The sequence below is a fragment of the Natator depressus genome, chromosome 1, assembly GCF_965152275.1.
Source record: "Natator depressus isolate rNatDep1 chromosome 1, rNatDep2.hap1, whole genome shotgun sequence".
NCBI classification, from domain to species: Eukaryota; Metazoa; Chordata; order Testudines; family Cheloniidae; genus Natator; species Natator depressus.
Window position 1 is genome coordinate 47,353,297 of NC_134234.1, and position 17,885 is coordinate 47,371,181.

At 45.5% G+C, this 17,885-nt stretch overlaps 1 protein-coding gene across 1 annotated transcript; it reads left to right on the forward strand.

Moving 5' to 3' along the window:
* The first annotated feature begins 804 nt into the window (after positions 1-804).
* Positions 805-16,962, forward strand: TEX26 (testis expressed 26). The gene is made up of 7 exons (XM_074959222.1): positions 805-903; positions 4,961-5,045; positions 7,771-7,933; positions 9,497-9,653; positions 10,839-11,015; positions 13,554-13,715; positions 14,146-16,962. The coding sequence occupies exons 2-7, from the start codon at positions 4,972-4,974 to the stop codon at positions 14,268-14,270; spliced, it is 858 nt and encodes a 285-aa protein (XP_074815323.1). The 5' UTR covers positions 805-903; positions 4,961-4,971; the 3' UTR covers positions 14,271-16,962.
* Positions 16,963-17,885: the final 923 nt, after the last annotated feature.

Genomic DNA, 17,885 nt, shown 5'->3' on the forward strand with positions numbered 1-17,885 from the left:
CCCCCCTCCAAAAAAAACCTCTTCACACCCCTGGCCCGCCCCCAGCCCTGCCTCTTCCTGCACAGTTCAGCCCCATCCTGGCTCCTCGCTCCCAGCGCCTCCTGCAGGCAGCTGAACAGCTGATTTTGGCAGGCTGGAGACACGGGGGAAGGGGGGGGGGGAGAGCTGGCTGCCGGTGGGTGCTAAGCACCCCCTACTTTTTTACCACGACTGCTGGAGCACCCACAGAGCCGGCACCTATGGGGACGTTACTGTCAAGGCAGGGTGAAAATGGGAACGGCAGAAAGGCTGCTACAGCTGCGGTGCCAGCTTTGGCTCACGCCAGGGAAGCCCAGGCACCCGAGGGGCGCGAGGCAGGGGCGGGGCAGAGTCGGGTGGGTGGGAACATTTCCCGCGGTCCCGCTCGCCCCTTCCTACCCTAGCAGCCCGCGCGGGAGCCGCGGCTCCCCGCCTCCCGCGAAAGCCAGGCTGCCCCGCGAGCTGGGCAGCGGAAAATGTCCGAGGGGCTCGCGCCGTAGCCACCCCAGGCCGGGCTCTGTGGGCTAGACCCGGGCCCGCCAAGGGGGACAGGACGCCCCGCCCCGCCCCCGGTCACAATCACCAGACGGGCGCCGGGGCAACCGGGCGGCGTCCCGCGCCAACGGCTCCCAGCGGCCCGGCCCCCTGCAGGCCCAGCCCTTGCCCGCGGCACGGAGCGGCGCCCCCTGGCCCCCGCTGACTCTGGGCCTCGGCCCCCGCCGCCGCACGGGCTGGAGCCGCCGGGGGGAAGCGCCTCTTGCCGACCCCACACGGCGCCGCGGGGCGGGCGACGGAGACCCGCCCTTCCCCCCATCAACGGGACCACGGCCGCCCAGGACCCCCGCGGGAGACCCCGCCCCGGCTCGCCGGCCCCCGCTCCGCCAGGTGAGACCCGCCCCGCGGGCGCTGGGAGCGGAGCCCAGGCGCGAGTGAGGTGCGCATGCGCCTTAGCAATAAAGACGCGTGGGCTCCATGTCCTCGGCTGTTGCCAGGGTCCCCGGCAGGGGCTGGGAGCAGGGAGACGGGGAAGGGGCGTGGCTGGCCAGGGGGCGTGGCCAGCCAGAGAGGGCCGAAGGTACTGTGGTGGGAGCCGTGGGTAGGGTTGCCAGAACGCCCTGGGCAAAAAGGGACCCTGGCAGCTCTGATCAGTACTGCTGACCGGGCCGTTAAAAGTTTGGTTGCGGCGTAGGCAGGTGCCCCGAAGCGGCCGGCATGTTCCTGCAGCCCCTAGGCACAGGGCCGGCCAGGGGGCTCCACGTGCTGCCCCTGCCCCTGCCCCGAGCGCTTCCTCCACAGCACCCATTGGCTGTGAGCGTGGCCAATGGAAGCTGTGCGGGAGGCGCCCGTGGCCGGGGGGAGCACGCAGAGCCGCCTGGCCGCACCTCCGCTGCCTAGGAGCCAGATATGCTGGCTGCTTCCGGGAGCCGCCTGAGGTACGCGGTACCCGGCTGGAGCCCGCACCCCAAACTCCTTCCCGTGCCCCAGCCCTGAGCCCCCTCCCAAACCCAAACTCCCTCCCAGAGCCCAAACCCCCTCCGGACCCCAACATCCTGCCCCAGCCCTGAGCCCTCTCCCACACCCAAACTCCCTCTGGAGCCTGCATCCCACACCCCCTCCTGCGTCCCAACCCCCTGCCCTGAGCCACCTTCCACACTCCAAATTCCTCGGACCCAGCACAGTGAAAACGAGTGAGTGAGCAAGGGTGGAGAAGAGTGAGCGACAGAGGGAGCGGGGATGGTGTGGGCAGGGCAGGGGGCAGGGCAAGGGTGTTCGGTTTTCTGCAAATAGGAAGTTGGCAACCCTAGCAGTGGGGCAACTAGAGGAGCGTAGGTTGCATGGTGGTGGGGTGGGGGAACTGAGGGCCAGGCAGAAGGAATGTGAGGCAGCCCCATGGAAATGCTGCCATCAGCAAATACGCCCTGGTTAGTTGGGCTGGGCTGTGGGTAGCAATCTGTGTTGGTGCAGCTGGCCCCTCCACGCAATTCCTCCCTGTGCTGACCTAAGGAAGAGTTCTGTATGGCTCAAAAGCTTGAACCTGGCGCCACCAGAAGCTGGTCCAATAAAAGCTGTTACCTCCCCCATCTTATCTTTCTCATATATTTGGACCAAGATAGTTACAGTAACACCGCACAGGGCAGATTGGCACTTTCCTGCTGCTTCAATTGGAAGAGCTCAAAGTCCCCCAGGAACCAAAGTCCATCATGCATCTCATCACCTTCCCTTCCAAGCACATGCCTTCTACCTGTCTTCTCAAATATAAGCACATAGCAACACATTCATAGAACCTCCCATAACAAAGAAAACTCTACTAAAACAAAGACACTACACTAACCATGGCAAATGTTAGTCACATCACTTAATGCACTACTGGAAAGTGCTCAGATACTATGATGATGAGCATGATATAAGCCCTTATACAGAATAGTTTCATCGGGCTGCATTTTTTGTAGGGGGAGTGTTAAATTATCTATAATGTAATGTCTGGGTTTGGAAATGTAATGTATTGTAATGTCTGGCATTTACAAAAGGAATAGCCTTGCCCCTTTTAGTCTCTAACCGCAAATTCAGTCCCTAACCACAAATTCAGAATTCTCTATTGTCACATCAAGTTCTACAAGTGTCATCAAAGGAGCAAATACAAAATAGGGTGATCTTGTAACTCAAACCGAACACTGCAAGGCCCTGTCACTTTAGAACTAGTTTTGTTTAGTGTTTACAACTTACTTTCCATAGAAGTGAACTTCCACATATTCACTTGTTTAAATTATTTTTTGTCAGTGCTGTGGTCTTAATTAACTCCTTTGAGGTATGGAGTGCTGAGTTTGGTTAGGGTTTCTGCACAGAAATAGCAAGTGACGATTACCCAAAATCCCACAAAAACCTTTACACCTTTACACATGCTTAACTTTATGTTTATGAGTAATCTAAGACCCAGATCCACAATGGTACTTAGCATAGGCGCTGACTCTGTGGGTGCTCCGGGGCTGAAGCACCCATGGGGAAAAATTAGTGGGTGCTCTGCACCCACCTGCACCCACCGGCACCCAAGCTCCCGCTCCCCCTCGCCCCACCTCCCCCCAAGCACGCTGCGTCCCCGCTCCTCCTCCTACCTCCCAGCGTTTCCCGCCCGGCTGCTGCCAAACAGCTGTTTGGCAGTGTTAGCACACTCCAAGGGGAGGAAGAGCAGGAACGTACACTCAGGAGAGGAGGCGGGGAAGAGGCGGGGCCAGGGCAGGGATTTGGGAAAGGAGTTGGAATATTGGCAGGGAGGGGACGGAGTTGGGGTGGGGAATTTGGGGAAGGGGTGGGAAGAGGCGGGGCGGGGTCAGGGTTCATGGAAGAGTGGGGGTGGGGCCAGGGGCAGGGGGGGTTGAGTGCCCATGGGAAAGAGGGAATTCGGTACCTATGGTACTTAGGCACCTAAACCCCAGTTGTAGGTTCCACTGTGATCCACAAAACTTCTGGACGGGGGACCAAAGCCTGAGCCTGCCTGAGCCCTGCCACCCCAGGTCGGGGACCAAAACCTAAGCCCCACTACTCCAGGCAGGGGAGCCAAAGCCAGAGCCCTGCCACCCAGGGGCTGAAGCCCTTGGGCTTTGGCCCTGGGCGGAGGGGCTCAGGCTTCAGCTTTGGCCCCAGGCAGTGGGACTTGGGCTTCAGCTTCGGCCCTGGGGATTAGGGCTCCGGCTTTGGCCCCAGGCCCCAGCAAGTCTAACGCCAGCCCTAGCAACCCCATTAAAATGGGGTTACAACCCACTTTGGGGTCCCAACCCCTGTTTGAGAACCATTGCTTGAAAGTTCTAATCCATTCACATTTTATTATTTCCAAACTGTTCAACTTCTCCTTTTTTGGTTTCCCTCATTCTCATCTGTCTCCCTCTTCTTTGAAAATGTTGTCAATATCACTACCCTCATAGCACTGTATATTCACACTCTAGTTCAAATCTCTGCTCTCCCTTCTTCCTAATACTGTTCTCAATTTTTATGCCTTCCCTCTCCAAACCCCTCTGCTTTTCTCCTGATTGTTTCCCATGGCCATGTATACTATGCCAGAAATGGGGCCTGTAATTCTCCCCGGCGCAGTCCAATGGTAGCAACAGTGGAAGCAGTACTGTAGCTAGGGCTCAGGCTTTTTTACCATCAGTGTCACCAGACCCTACTTTAAGCATGCTGTTTTCTTATGGTAGCAGCTAGAGGCCCTAACACCATTATACTAGAGCAGGGGGAGACAACCTATGGCACGGGTGCCGAAGGCGGCACGCGAGCTGATTTTCAGTGGCACTCTCACTGCCCGGGTCCTGCTCACCGGTCCGGGGGGCTCTGCATTTTAATTGAATTTTAAATGAAGTTTCTTAAACATTTTAAAAACCTTATTTACTTTACATACAACAATAGTTTAGTTATATATTATGGACTTATAGAAAGAGACCTTCTAAAAACGTTAAAATGTACTACTGGCACGCGAAACCTTAAATTAGAGAGAATAAATGAAGACTCGGCACACCACTTCTGAAAGGTTGCCGACCCCTGTGCTAGATGATGTGCAAATACAAATTTTACAAATGTGTAAAAAGATGGTTCCTGCTCTAAAGAATTTCAATCCAAGTAAAGAATTTACCTATTTCTGCCAACATATACTCAGCCCTGTTTGGATTAACTACTCTCAACTAACATGATGCTTACAAAGGCAGATGAAATAGCATACAGATGCAAAGGCAAGGCAAAGAAAGCACATCAGTTGCTGCGGTTGACTCCAGCTGATTCAATTGAGAGGGAATTCTTTGTGGCCACAAATGGTCCTGAGTTATTTTGTGTGTATAGCTTTATGAAATTGCTTATCCATAGTTTCTTACATCTGAATGATTTATTTGAATAGTCACAAAGATAGGATAGACCGCATTGTGTATTTATCACATTTATAACTGGTACAATATGTTTTTAGGAGACAAAATAATGTGGGATCCGTATGAAACTACAATGAAACATGAATACCCATATAGAGCACCAGTAGAGACTGAAGCAGTACGGTAAGACAATATTGGTTAGATTAATGCTAACACTTCTGTTAGTTTTGTTTTTGTGATGTATTGAAAACCTGTGTTCATTTCCAGATGAGTAACTGTTGAGTTACAGTAGCACTTGGCAAAAACAAAACCCAACAGATTTAATGCATGATAGTATGTGACTTTACCCCAGTGTTTGCAATACTTATAATAGGAAATACATTTACCACAAAAAGAAAAGGAGTACTTGTGGCACCTTAGCGATGAACAAATTTATTTGAGCATAAGCTTTCATGAGCTACAGCTCACTTCATCGGATGCATGCAGTGGAAAATACAGTAGGGGGATTTTATATACACAGAGAAATGAAACAGTGCTTGTTACCAAACACACTGTAACAAGAGTGATCCGGTAAGATGAGCTATTACCAGCAGGAGAGGAAAAAAAACCTTTTGTAGTGATAATCAAGGTGGGCCATTTCCAGCAGTTGACAAGAATGTGTAAGGAACAGTGGGGGGGGAGGGGGGGGAAATAAACATGGGGAAATAGTTTTACTTTGTGTAATGACACATCCACTCCCAGTCTTTATTCAAGCCTAAGTTAATGGTGTCCAGTTTGCAAATTAATTCCAATTCAGCAGTCTCTCATTGGAGTCTGTTTCTGAAGTTTTTTTGTTGTAATATTGCCACTTTTAGGTCTGTAGTCGAGTGACCAGAGAGATTGAAGTGTTCTCCAACTGGTTTTTGAATGTTATAATTCTTGACATCTGATTTGTGTCCATTTATTCTTTTACGTAGAGACTGTCCGGTTTGGCCAATGTACATGGCAGAGGGGCATTGCTGGCACATGATGGCATATATCACATTGGTAGATGTGCAGGTGAACGAGCCTCTGATAGTGTGGCTGATGTGATTAGGCCCTATGATGGTGTCCCCGAATAGATATGTGGACACAGTTGGCAATGGGCTTGCAAGGATAGGTTCCTGGGTTAGTATTTTTGTTGTGTGGTGTGTGGTTGCTGGTGAGTATTTGCTTCAGGTTGGGGGCTGTCTGTAAGCAAGGATTGGCCTTCTCCCAAGACCTTTGAGAGTGATAGGTCGTCCTTCAGGATAGGTTGTAGATCCTTGATGATGCGCTGGAGAAGTTTTAGTTGGGGGCTGAAGGTGATGGCTAGTGGCGTTCTGTTATTTTCTTTGTTGGGCCTGTCCTGTAGTAAGTAACTTCTGGGTACTCTTCTGGCTCTGTCAATCTGTTTCTTCACTTCAGCAGGTGGGTATTGTAGTTGTCAGAATGCTTGATAGAGATCTTGTAGGTGTTTGTCTCTGTCCGAGGGGTTGGAGCAAATGCGGTTGTATCGTAGAACTTGGCTGTAGACAATGGATCGTGTGGTGTGGTCTGGATGAAAGTTGGAGGCATATAGGTAAGTATAGCAGTCAGCAGGTTTCTGGTATAGGGTAGTGTTTATGTGACCATCACTTATTAGCACTGTAGTGTCCAGGAAGTGGATATCTTGTGTGGACTGGTCCAGACTGAGGTTGATGGTGGGATGGAAATTGTTGAAACCATGGTGGAATTCCTCAAGAGCTTCTTTTCCATGGGTGCGGATGATGAAGATGTCATCAATGTAGTGCAAGTAGAGTAGGGGCATTAGGGGACGAGAGCTAGCCGTCACCTTCAGCCCCCAACTAAAACCTCTCCAGCGCATCATCAAGGATCTACAACCTATCCTGAAGGATGACCCATCACTCTCACAGATCTTGGGAGACAGGCCGGTCCTTGCTTACAGACAGCCACCAACCTGAAGCAAATACTCACTAACAGCCACACACCACACAACAAAAACACTAATCCAGGAACCTATCCTTGCAACAAAGCCTATTGCCAACTGCGTCCACATATCTATTCAGGGGACACCATCATAGGGCCTAATCACATCAGCCACACTATCAGAGGCTCGTTCACCTGCACATCTACCAATGTGATATATGCCATCATGTGCCAGCAATGCCCCTCTGCCATGTACATTGGCCAAACCGGACAGTCTCTACGTAAAAGAATAAATGGACACAAATCAGATGTCAAGAATTATAACATTCAAAAACCAGTTGGAGAACACTTCAATCTCTCTGGTCACTCGACTACAGACCTAAAAGTGGCAATATTACAACAAAAAAACTTCAGAAACAGACTCCAATGAGAGACTGCTGAATTGGAATTAATTTGCAAACTGGACACCATTAACTTAGGCTTGAATAAAGACTGGGAGTGGATGTGTCATTACACAAAGTAAAACTGTTTCCCCACGTTTATTCCTCCCCCCCCCAACTGTTCGTCACACGGTCTTGTTAACTGCTGGAAATGGCCCACCTTGATTATCATTACAAAAGGTTTTTTTTCCTCTCCTGCTGGTAATAGCTCACCTTACCTGATCACTCTCGTTACAGTGTGTATGGTAACACCCATTGTTTCATGTTCTCTGTGTATATAAAATCCCCCTACTGTATTTTCCACTGCATGCATCCGATGAAGTGAACTGTAGCTCACGAAAGCTTATGCTCAAATAAATTTGTTAGTCTCTAAGGTGCCACAAGTACTTGTTTTCTTTTTGTGGATACAGACTAACACGGCTGCTACTCTGAAACCTGACATTTACCACAATATTTGCAGTATTACAGGTGGTAAATGATAGATGTGCTTTTATACTTTGTGTCCCTATTTGTAACTGTAATTTCTAACGTATTTCTTATAGTCCCAGAACAGCAAAAGGACATGTGAATCCATACCAACTTAGTGATCCTATTGGCTTTAATACTTACAGAGAAGAGTTCTGTTGGAAACCATATTCCAAGGCAGAACCTATAATGACTGGCTCATCATCAGGAACAAGGAGAAACAATCCTCATCCCAGTCAAGTAAGGAATGCTATAGCATTCTCCCTCATTTATGGTTGCTGGAAAGGTACTGTGGTAGGGCTTACTATTTTGTTTCCGATACAAAGTTTATGGCGCTGTAGTTTTGGAGCACACCACTATATGGGATGCCAGTAGAAGCACTTAGCAACAAGAAACTTTGAAGAGGTGGGTGTTATTCTGACTCTGGGATCTGGTAGTTGAAGAAAACAACATCATTCACTAATATGTTTACAGTGTAAAAGAACAATGTCAGGTCTCTTCTTTAAGTACTATCTTGGGCAGATATTATTTGGGAGGTTTGGTGGCTCTTCTGTGGTGATGCACGAATATTCCCATTCTGAAATGTGCAGTCTCTGCTCCGTTTTGGGCTGCAGCCACTCCATAGCAGACTAACCATAGTATTCCTTCCATTCAGTAAACTCTTCTGTGTATCACCATCTTCTGTAGATGGTCTCCATTTCTTCATGTATGTCCAGAATATTCAGCCCTTAGCATTTACATCTTTTCATCATTTCCATCCTTTTTCATTTGGTCTCCACAATGGTCTGAAAAGAAAAATAAAGACTCATATTTAAATACTGCCCATCTCAAAGGATCCCAAAGCATTTTACAGACCATAAGCACATACCCACACTAATCACTTCATCCACCTGTGATATACAGCAGTGCACAGTGCTATTACCCAATGTTTATGACAGGAAGGGGCAAAGTATTCAGCTGCTGAGTATTTGAGGAGCAGAATGTAATTATTAGCCAGACTGGAATTTGGCCTGAGGTTAACATCCCTGCTTTTGTGTTAAGAGCCAGGGGCTCTTTTTCTCCATTTTCAGCTTGTTTACTTTGGACATTTGACAGCATTTTGGATCAGGCTCTTAGCTTATAGTCAATTTCACTGTTTCCTCTTTTTTGTTAGTTTTCTCTGCTGTTTGTGTGTCTTTCTTACACAGCAACTAGGGAGAGAGAAGCATTCTAAAAATAGGAAAATATGATTATAAGCCCACAAAAATTGGTTAGGGGTCTTGGGAGAAGAAGAAGTACCTGAAACGATTGTAAATTCATTTTTATTTTGTAATTGGCTGACTAGTTTTCAAGTTGATACGTCCCTTTTCAAAACTGGCAGCATATAACTGGTGCTTTCTATGAATACTACTTGAAACTCCTCATATAGTAGAATTATTGTGGTTAATATACAACAAAAGAGAAAGGCTGGTCCAGTGACTATGGCATTGGCCTAGGATGTGGTTCAATTTCCTGCTCTGCCATGGACTTCCTGTGTAACCTTGGGCAAATCACTTAGCCTTTCTGTTCCTCAGTTTCCCATCTGTAGAATGGGAATAACCCCTAATAGGGGTATTTGAAGGAGGAGAAATAGATTAAAGATTATGAAGCATTTCAAGATCTACTGATGAAAAGTGCTATATAAGAAACAGGCATTATTATTACTGAACTTCAAATTATATCTTACTCTGTGGGAGCTGGCTGAATACAATCTAATTTACTGTACATGTGATGCTCTGATTGTAGACCTGCAGATCTACAAAATCCCACTCTTTGTGTTATTAGAGTTTCATGATTTGGAAGATGCCTCGAGAAGAAAAACCGCAGCCCTCCAACAGCCTTTCACCCTGGACACAGCCTATTTCTAAACAAGAGGTCAGGGAAGCAATCAGAGCAAAGTTCAACTCTACCTATAATGGAGATTATTTAGGATTACCACAGGGTAAGGTCAATGATTTCTCTCTCTTCTTTTAAAATGGTCCATTAAGGGTCCATTAAGACACTCTGAGGCACAGTGCTGTGGTAATGTCGAGGACAGAGCAGAGGCACATTGCCCCAGCAGGGGTCTTGGAGGCACTGTGTCTCAGGCAGACACTGTTTCTCTGGGAGCATAAAGGAAGTGTGGGCCACAGGGTGCATGCAACATGTATGTTCTCCCCATTGCAGCTGGGGCAGATGGATGGTAGGGTCAGGGCCCCACCAGGAACCCAACTAACCCCTTTCTTTCCATCTCCTCCCTTTTCCCTCACCTAGTCACATGCTTCATCCCTGGTTCCATTGTTCAGTGCTTCCTCATTGTCCCCTTGACAATCTCTCTTTCTGTGGTGCCCACTGAAATAAATGGAAAGGCTTCCATTCACCTGAATGGACTTTGGGCAAGGTCCTAACACATCTTGGAAGTAAAGCACCTGTTGACTCAGAAATTTAATGCCGGTCTATTGTAATCTTATCTCCCTCACCACACATCCAGCCTTTCAACTCTTTCCATCTGTAGTGAGGTGCCAATATGACTGATTAGTAGAGCAGGTCAGAAGATGAGGGGGTTTTTTCATATAGAAAATTTCAACCAAAAAGAAATGCTGCCTTGGTGCCTCTTGGGAGTTGTAGTTTTGGTGCTTCATGCTCCTGTTCTCCTCTATAAGCCAGGCTCCCTGATTGAACTACAACTCTCATAACGCAGCATGGTCTCCCCTTTTGCTGAGGGTAGGGCATGCATCATGGGAGATGTGGTCCTGCTGGGTAGCCTGGTCCAAGAGGAGAATGGGAGCACGTGGCACGCAAACCACAACCCCATGAGGTACTATGGTGGCATTTTAGACTCAAAACATGCAGGTTTTTGATCGGGAACCAAATTTTTTTTTAAGTTCTTGAGCATTCAGTTTGTCAATAACAACTTGTAATTTTCCATGGAAGCAGATCCTTTTCATTTAGTTGAAAGCCCAATTTTCTATTTAAAAAAAGAAAAGAAAAAGATTTGACAGAAAAATTTTAACTGGCCCTACTGGTTAGCTTCCTGTTGTTTACTTCTGAGACGCGCGCACGCACACACACACACATATCCCTGTTTCATTGAGAAGAAGATATTTTATTGGACCATAAAACTGACACTATTTTTTAACTTCTCCAGGTTTACAAATTAAAGATACTATTCCTGTGCCTTGTGACTGGAAAAAAAGAATCCCACATCCTCCAGCAACTGAGTTTAGGCATCATTACCAGGCCCCAGCCCACATCCATGACTTCATGGACTTTTCCTGGAAATATGGATGTAATGCAAACCGGCATATTCCAGCAAAAGGAGTTGGTAAGAATATATTTGTTTTTAAAACCTTAAATAAGTAAAATATTGTGAACTGATGAAAACCATGGCTTCAGCTCTTCACATGGTATTCCTCTGAGGAATCAGATTCTTTTGAAATCCTATCAACTATTAAATTAGTTCTTCGGTAGTCTCTGGTCACTTCTACTTACGTAACTGATTGGTGATGTCTGAAGTTTTCCTGTGACAGGAGAAAATGAGCCTGTTTCTTTATGAAAGTCCAGCATGGCTTTGCACCATGGAGTAATTTTACACATAGAAGTGCAAATGTGCTTTTGATTTGCTTATCTCTGCTCCTATTGAAGTCAAAGGGAGCTGAGTGCTCTTGTAAATCCCACCACAAGAACTCTGTTCACCAATATTTGACATGCACAGACATGTCAGATTGGGAAAATGACCCCTAGCATTGGAAAGTCTGCTGGGAGTGAGGGCACAGTGATGCAATTCCTCATCCACTGGGGGAGAGGTTCAGAGCTTGCCAGTGCCACATACAAATTGGTCAAAGCCAACCCAGGAATGGTCAGGGCCAGCCCATTGGGAAATACACTTGATTACGTGCATCTTCCAAGCAGCCTTTGCCACCCTGTGGAGCTGCTGTTCAGCTAAGTGCTGATTTTTCAACAAGCCATTGAGAAAGCTGGAAGATGGTGCTGTTTAAAGAAGATATAGAGCTAGGTGTCTATCTAGGTTCTTATATGACCTTAATCATTGTATCTAAGCACCTTTCACTCATTAATGGGTTTTATCCTCACAACACTCCTGTTAAATAGGGAAGCATTTCCCCCCATTTTACAGATGGGAAATGGAGGCACAGGGTAGATTAAGTGATTTGAACAAAGTCACACAAGAAGTCTGTAACTGAGCCAGGAACTGACCTTCGGTCTCTTGAGTACCAGTTCATGCCTTAGTCCTCCTTCCTACTACAGGTGCCATCTGTGTACTGCTGGCATTTCAGCCTGTGTTGTCTCACCATCTCTCTCATTGGCTTCCTATTGGTGCGGAAATAATACGAGGAGAGACTGATCCTAAGGGAACCCCACAGATTGAGGGATTTAGAGAGGGAGGTATACTTACCCATAATGACTCTGTTGGGTTGGTCTAAAGATATGCACCTGAGCCAGTTTAAGGCATTTCAGATCCCTCTTGGAGCTTCCTGGAGGTGGCACAGGAATATTTGTTAATCAGAGGTATGAAATACTGCAGAGAAGTCCAGAAGGATGTGTATGTCTCAGTACCATGGCCAAGCTGAAGCCTGACTGAGAGAAAATTCAAAATACTGTGTTACCCGCTCAATTTAAGGCACCCCGTCTATATCCTTCCGAGGGCTCAAGGCATGACCCAATCCATTTAGGCACCCCCACCCTTTCCCTTCCGAGGGCTCAGGGTGTAAGGCACCTATCCTTACCCACAGGGCTCAGGAAGAAATCTGGTCAATTTAAGTACCTGCCCTTTCCCTCGGGGCTCTACGGGTCTGCGGAACCTTTTCCCAGTGAAAGAGCCTTTACACAGTTGTGCTCTAAACACACAGAGAATACCAAGCAAATCTTTTATGCTCACCACTCCCAATATACAGACAATTTTCACCCGATGGCCAGTCAGGATTCATTCATCTGGGGGTTCCCAGTGATGCCTCTGCACGTCATGGTCGTGCAGAGGGGTCAGAGTTCTAGCAGCGTGATGTTGCACTGCAATCCGGAAATGCTTCCTAAAGAGCATTATTTTTCATTTACATTATATAGGTAAAACTAGCTACCTCCTTCAAATTTACTAAACCTATCACATTATCCCACATTCCTAAATAACAAAATTTTTAACCAATTACACACTAGCACCTATGTGTCCTCCTTCCTGCCCAAGTTTTTTACATTTTATCTTTCATGCCCAAATTGTAACTTAGTTGTGACCTTCTCTGGTTGTCCAGATGGTCAGCATAAAACGCTGGTCAGAGCTTATTTTACCATTTGTTGAGTCTCTTTCTGGATCCTCCCTAACTTCCCAGCATCTTTACAACCTTGGTGGTTCTAGCTCTAGTTAGGGACATTCCTGAGGTAGGGGTGCTTTATCAGCCGCAGAACATTCCTTTTTTCAATGTTAGTGGTGAACTCCCTGACTTTCACCCAAGGCTGGTTCAATATGGGGGAGGGGAGGGGAGTTGATCAGGTCTCAGGCCTAACACCTGGTAGCTAAAACTGGGTATAGACTGGATTCCAAACAAACACTATCCAAAGCTAACTACACAGAGATTATTAATTATTATTATTTATATAGTATCACAGATATTAATGGTGCTTTACAATACAGATAAGGCTTCCCTTTCCTTAAGGCACTTAGATGTACTCTTAAGGTGCTAATTCTGCACTAAGATATGAAGAGACTGATTCTATTGAAGGAAAAGGGCCTCAATTAAAATGAGAAGAACAGAGGAGACTACAGTACAAGGAAGGAGAGGGGAAAGATGAAGGGGAGGATTATAGGGTTATGCTTGGTTTCACTCAAATGTTCCTACCTGGTTTACCTTTACAGTTCCTACCGTGACATTTTCTCACATCCAGAACCAAGAAAACATTAAACAGATGACCACATACCAAAGAGATTTTGGGAAAGAATATTTCAATATCTTATCAATTTTAAATTCTCTGGATCCAGAACAAGTTAATAAGTACATTGAAAGAGCTCCAAAGCAAGGTAGGGTACCATACTAAGAAACAATTTAATCCATCCTGTGTAAATTATCATGCACGCAGTCACTGATGAAACACAAGCTGCGAAACTTTCTGAACACTGCACTCTTCACACTTGTTGGAAAGGTAAAAAAAAATCATCTCTCCCTGTCCTGCAGGGGGGGTGAACCCTGAGCCCCTTGCCCCTCCTGGAGGAATTACTAGGAAACAGAGAATTTTTCCTCCCCTACACACGAATATGTAGGAGAGAATTGTCTGTGCTCCTATAAAAACAGTATATTAAAAGTGCAATGGTTGTTGTATCCTCACTCAGAATTTGTAAATGAAATCTTTAGATAAAATAGACTATCCCAATGTTCATCTTTCCTGGAATTTATTGCAGTTGACAGCTTGAGATTCAAATTAACTCTTTTGTTTTTTAATTGTATTGACAGAGAGAGCAATTCTTCAGCACTTTCTTAACACAGTTTGTGGGAGCCAGAGTGAGAAGTTCAGAAGGACTTCATCCTCAAAGAAACCAGAAGACAAACTATCTGACAGACTATCTGAATGCAAATGATACCCAACAATCCAAAAGGAGAAAGGCCTCCAGAATCCAGCTGGGGCTGAACGAGTGGCATAATTATAACCCATAATGTCTGTGTGTTCTCTGTGTGTGGGATGAATAATTTGCAAAACCCTGTTTTAAAGTAATAAAGGCTGTTGTGCTGCTACCTCATCAAATAGGGTGCTGCCTTTGAGAGCAATAGAATGTTAAAAGGGATTTATGTTTTGTCATTTCTGTACGGTAAATTCCAGCAAAACATTTATTCCTGGCTCAGAAGATCCTATAAGTATATTGTCAGTCAAAGATGTCATGTACTCTAATTATGATTGTTGTTTTGTAGGGATAAACGAAATAATATCTCCCACCCTCAAATTCAGTCCTCAAACCCAAGATTCAGCATTAGGGCTAAACTCCTGATTTTTAAATATTTTCCCCATGGCCAACGTCAGTCTTACCTGAATGACATCCCACCACTGACAGACCGGAAGGCCAATACTGCAGTTTTTATGTAGTCAGCCAGCTTGTGAACCATCCTTCAAGTAACCCAGCCTTTGAGCGTTATGTGTACCCTCACCCAAGGGCAGCAGATGCCTAAATCCCAAGTCTACCATCTCTCACGTCTGCCAGCTGGCTCAGGCTTACGGGGCTCAGGCTAAGAGACTGTTTAATTGCGGTGTAGATGTTTGGCTCTTGTAGGGTCCTAGAACCCAGGCATCAGCCCAATCCTGAATGTCCACACTGCAATTAAACAACACCTTAGCCCAAGCCCCAAGTCAACTGGAAGAGGCCAGCTGCAGGTGTCTAACTGCAGCGTAGACATAGCCCAAGTGGTGAATGAACATCCACACCCCCAGCACACACACACACACACACACACAACAGAGTAGCTGCGTAAGTGCCTACAGCTGCTAGAGGCTCTCCTCAGACTGGAAATATTGTTTAAAAATTAGTGTCAGCCCTATAAGAAGCAACATCCTGTATGTTCACTAAACCTACAGCTCTTGATGCATGTTAACTCCATTAAGAATTGGATTAAGAAGTCAATTTTAATTATTTTAGCTCATTGATTCAGCAACTGTTAATTTCTCCAATCTACTTTTACCCTAAACCTAACCCGCCCACACACACATTTTAATTCTAAAGACAAGATTTTATACTGAAAACCCTTCTCCTAAAAAATTATATTATTTCTTATACCTTGAATTTATCAAAATTAAACATCAGATGGTTTATCTGCAGATAAATCCCAGATTTTGTGAAGCTGGCCTCTTTACAAGTGCTACTCAAAACCTGATCACTCTTGGAGTTCATGTGTTTCCATTTTTCTAATTAAAGGATCTTAGATCAATAGACACTCCTCTTCTGATGAAGAATGTGTCTTGAGATGGGGGACTTGGAACAGCCACTGACTTCACTATACTTTGTCTATCTACCATTTAAAGTACCAATCCTCTAAGGACAAGTTAGTATGTGCATGTAATTATACATGTGAGTAGTGTGTGACTACTTAAACCATGCTCCAGACTAGTCTGTAGGAAGAAACCCTGCTATGTACAGGACCAGGAGACATTAAACAAGTGGGTTTGTTTGGAAGATGGCCTTCATTAACCTGCCACTTAGGGACCTGCTGCCCTTGGGTGAGTGGGGTCTTGCCAGCCCACCCACACCCAATTCTGCCACCCACAAGAAAGGCCTTCAGCCCAGATAGCTGTTTGGAATTGCCAGTGAACCAAAACAATCAGTTATTCACACAGCTCTTGCAAGGAGACCCAGTGACTATGTGACTCTTCTGGCCTAACCTGATACACAGAGGCAGTATTGCTTGAAATGGATACTAGTGCTCCATCCCATGCCCTTGTGTTTGGAAGGAGGATGTCAGTCTGCGCAACCACTGTGCAATTGTCTTGCACAAAGTCCAGATGGTTGCAGGCAGGGACCCAATAATTACTGAAAGATTAAGAAAAGAAAATGAAGACGTCTCACCTATTAGTAGTTAAATAGTGGTAGCTGCTAAAACACTGAAATGAGCTTTTGAGGCAAACAGCAAATCAGCAGTATTATCAGATACTTTACTTCAGAGAGTCTTATAGGGCTTGTAGTCATTGCCTGTGAATGGGCTGCAAGACATGGAAGATCACAGTAATATGGCTAAGGGTCACAGAAGAATGTCTCATTCCAAAATTTAATATAATTGACACTGAGGTCACCATGTAACACTAGACTCAAGGCAACACCTCATATGCTGAAGGAAGGAAAATGCATCAGTGAGAGCATTAAAAGCAACACTCAGAGCAAACACAAAGAAAAACAAGGCCCTTATTTCTATGGTTGGTACATATGTACTAGCAGCAGAGATAGTGAATTTATATCCAATATAAAGTTATGTATGGATGGTCATGTAACTGAAAAAAGAAGCTGTCATTCTGTTTGCTGTATACTGAACCTTGAAATGTATAAAAGGTCTCTGCTTGCTGCAGTTGTGGTTATGAGGCACTTACTATTGTGTGTTTTATTTTTGATGCAAAATATTTCTGAGAAAGTCATTTTTTGTGCTCTCATGAAGACTTTATATGTTTTCTCACTCTGTATTTCCTTAATCTGAAATAAGTAATCTGGACTGAAAATACCTGGCTTGTTCTTTGTGTGCTGGAGAACACAACAGAATTTTGAGTTCCCTTAACTAGTTCTTAAAAGTCATTTTTTTATCTTCCATGCATTTGATGGTCTTTTACTAAAGAACTGTACCTTTTGCCTCTCTCAATGTTTTGCCTTTCTAAATAAAGTATTTTGATTGAGTATTTTGTTGGGAAAATGACTGTTATTACAAGAATTCATATGAACAAATTATGTGGTACTTATTACGCTTGATCAGATGGACTATACACTGCAGCATAACTTTTTGGGGGAATTCCTGCATCAGAGGAGTTCATCTTGTTGTGACTTTCCGGTAAGACTCTATAATACTTGTTTGGAATGCAGTGCAGCTCCAAAGGTAACATGCACTGGCACTTCTCAAGCCTAGAAGGAAGGCAGATGACTCAAAGGACTATCATCCAATCACTTTGATCAGCATAACTTTTAAGCTGTTTGAGAGACTGGTACTTAAATGACTATTGCCTTTAATTGCCCCACAGTTACCTCAGTATCAGGCAGGGTTCCAACCAGGCCATAATGCTGAGGATCAGCTGATTAGACTGACAGCTTTTATTTGACGCATTCATGTGACACACTGTACTACGTGTTCATCACTTCTATATGGTTATGATATATTTTGTACAAAGTGTACCTTTAAAAACTCATTTATAAACTCATAATCTGATGAATATTATTATCCTGTTGAAATGTGTGTAACAACACTGCATGTGAAATTATGAGATTTTGCTGTAAGATTGCTACAGAAATATGTTGTAATTCTGGATAACACTCCTAAGCCATTTCCTCGGAGACAAAGCCACACTGGCATGCCAGCAAAGTGCTAAATAGCCATTACATACGTAACTGGGGATTTGCCAGCAGGGGAGTTGTAAAGAAGAAATTTACAATTCACACCGGAAGGACAGTTGGCAGCTCATGTACGCCATAGAACTGCCTGACCCCATGATCCAGCAAAGGTGCCTCTAGACCAGG

What these genes read in the sequence shown, in the direction of transcription:
- TEX26 (XM_074959222.1), top strand. Translation starts at nt 4,972, where the DNA reads ATGTGGGATCCGTATGAAACTACAATGAAACATGAATACCCATATAGA. An exon ending in GTAGAGACTGAAGCAGTACG is followed by an intron (nt 5,046 to 7,770) that starts GTAAGACAATAT and finishes TATTTCTTATAG; the next exon opens with TCCCAGAACAGCAAAAGGAC. An exon ending in TTATTTAGGATTACCACAGG is followed by an intron (nt 9,654 to 10,838) that starts GTAAGGTCAATG and finishes TAACTTCTCCAG; the next exon opens with GTTTACAAATTAAAGATACT.